Source organism: Propithecus coquereli, unplaced genomic scaffold, assembly GCF_000956105.1.
Source record: "Propithecus coquereli isolate 6110/MARCELLA unplaced genomic scaffold, Pcoq_1.0 Scaffold88, whole genome shotgun sequence".
Lineage (NCBI taxonomy): Eukaryota > Metazoa > Chordata > Mammalia > Primates > Indriidae > Propithecus > Propithecus coquereli.
The window spans coordinates 8,933,884-8,936,132 of record NW_012155062.1 but is presented as its reverse complement, the minus strand read 5'-3'; the positions used below and the strand labels follow the sequence as shown (position 1 = coordinate 8,936,132).

The following is a 2,249-nucleotide window of genomic DNA, read 5'->3' as shown; positions in this document are numbered from 1 at the left end:
GATGAGCAGGACTTGACAAGTCATTTTCATGTAGGGGTTGTTTGAGAGACAACTGGAAGATGACAGACCATTGGGGAAACATTTCAAGGCTTATTTCTGCAGTTCATTCATTCATTTAACATGTATTATTTCATTTCAACTCATTTTACAATTTGAATCATGAATTTGACTTGGTCATATAATTTTTAGAGTTGGAAAAAATTTAGCAATCTCTGGATATAATGTATTATATCAAAGATGAGTAGCCTGAGGACTAAAGTGTGGTGTAGGGGACGGGACTTTGAGATCTGGATGGTCTATATCAACCCCCAATTCAGACAATGATGTGATTATCAACAAATTGCCTAACTTTTCTGAGTTTTGTCATCTCCTGGCTGTAACCATAAGCACAGCCACCCGCAGGTGTAATACATATGCATGTGTTCTCCTACCCCTTACATTCACAATTATAAACCATTCCAGAAGAATGAGAGCCAGCAGATTTCTTAATAATCCTTAAGGAAAAAAGTCCTCCAATCCACTAATGCAAATATATTTTCCCCTATATTTTCCTGCCTCCTTACTAGAAAATTTTTTACTGGGAAAGGCACACTCACTTTGAGTGTTGAGGTAATGTTACAATTTAGCAAAGTGCCATGAACCAAAACTCATAAAATATTGTCAACCCTCTAAAGAGAAAACAAAAATAATCAATGTTCCCCCAATTTGATATAAAAAAGCAACCGATTTCTTATGTTCAAATCAAATATGATGTGTTATTTTCATATCTAACCTCTCTAATTAGCAAAGTTGTAAAATCTAGTTGGTTCTCCTGGTTTTCCTTCTTTTCAACCTGTGATCTGCCATTATTTCTGCCATGTCTTCCTCCCCCTCCAGCACCATCGCCGAGGTTCTGCCTGCGTGTTTTCAAGCCGCCTCTGGCTCTCAAGGGCTTCTCTCTTGGCATCTTTCCTGAGTGACACCTCCCTTCCCAACTTATCTTACGCACTTAGGGCCTGTGGCACTACTAATTCACTTACTCTGTAATTTAAGACTGAATGAATTACTTATGTCAGGATACATTGGCTTTTAGGCCTTAATTAAAAACACAAAATAAAACTTTTTGGTGGCTTGGCTTTCAGATTGTGGGAGATCCCTGGGGGATGGCATAGTATCGCCTGACTTACATTGTGACAGGCCCGTGGACACACCACACGTGACCCCACTGTGCTGCCCCTCAGGGCCTCATGTGCTCTCTGTCTCGACACTATTGGACACAGTCAGGATGTGGCTCCACCCTCCCAGTACAGAGCCAGCAATTCAGAAATAGCCATTAGCCTGCAGGCAGATTTTTAGCATAAATATGAAAATCTTGGAAATGCATTTTATTTTAGGAATGATTAGATCACATTCCTCAGGTAAGAGCATTACTTACCAACAACAGGAAACTATCAAGCCAACTGTAGACTTCAAATGACTCAATGGTTCCCAGCCAGGGCTCCTGGTATTTAGCGTGCACAGCAGTGAATCCGATGTCAGAGACTGCAGGGTGTGACAGTGCAAAGGGGACACTGATCCACTGTAAAAGGAAGCGACATTGGAGCCTTGGGCTGTGGATTGTAACTGTCTGGTGTATGCAAGGTTTATCCACCTCGCAGACTGCAGAGCCTGGTAGTTCTTCTTGTTCTCACAGAGAAGGACCTCAAATCATGTTCTCTTTGGGATAACATTAAATATTGATTTAGAAAAATTAAAATAACGCATTGTCTACTTCTGTGTTTGATTATACCATATCAGATAACCAATAGGAGCACTTATCAGAAACCTCTGGGAATATATCATTTGAGATACAGATAGATATCTATATCTATCTATATCTATCTATCTATATCTATATCTATCTATCTAGATGCATACATACATATATATATACACACACACACACACATGATTTATGTGCTGTGTGAATTAGGGAAAAATATTTATTTATTAAAGTGACAAGCAAAGATCTGATTGAGAAACGTATGAGCGAAACAAACCTTCAAGGGTAGGCCAGTACTAAGAGTTAGAAGAGAAAGGAATTGAAGGGGGAGATGGTCTAGATGGAGCAAGGCAAGGAGTAGAGACATACATGGTGTATGGGCATGTGTGTGGGTGTGTGTACATAAGTGTGTGTGCAGGTGTGTATGAGTGTGCGTAGGTGTGTGGGTGTGGGCTGTGTGTACATAGGTGTGTGGGGTGTGTGTAGGTGTGTGTGGGTGTGTGTGGGT

At 40.5% G+C, this 2,249-nt stretch overlaps 1 protein-coding gene across 1 annotated transcript in view; it reads right to left on the bottom strand.

The window, feature by feature from the left end:
• The window catches only part of SLC5A7 (solute carrier family 5 (sodium/choline cotransporter), member 7), a 47,435-nt gene that overhangs the window by 19,029 nt on the left and 26,157 nt on the right, over window positions 1-2,249 (bottom strand). Inside the window, exon 6 of the mRNA XM_012664262.1 lies at window positions 1,415-1,558. Coding sequence (XP_012519716.1) covers window positions 1,415-1,558 — 144 coding nt within the window. The remainder of the gene's footprint in view (window positions 1-1,414; window positions 1,559-2,249) is intronic.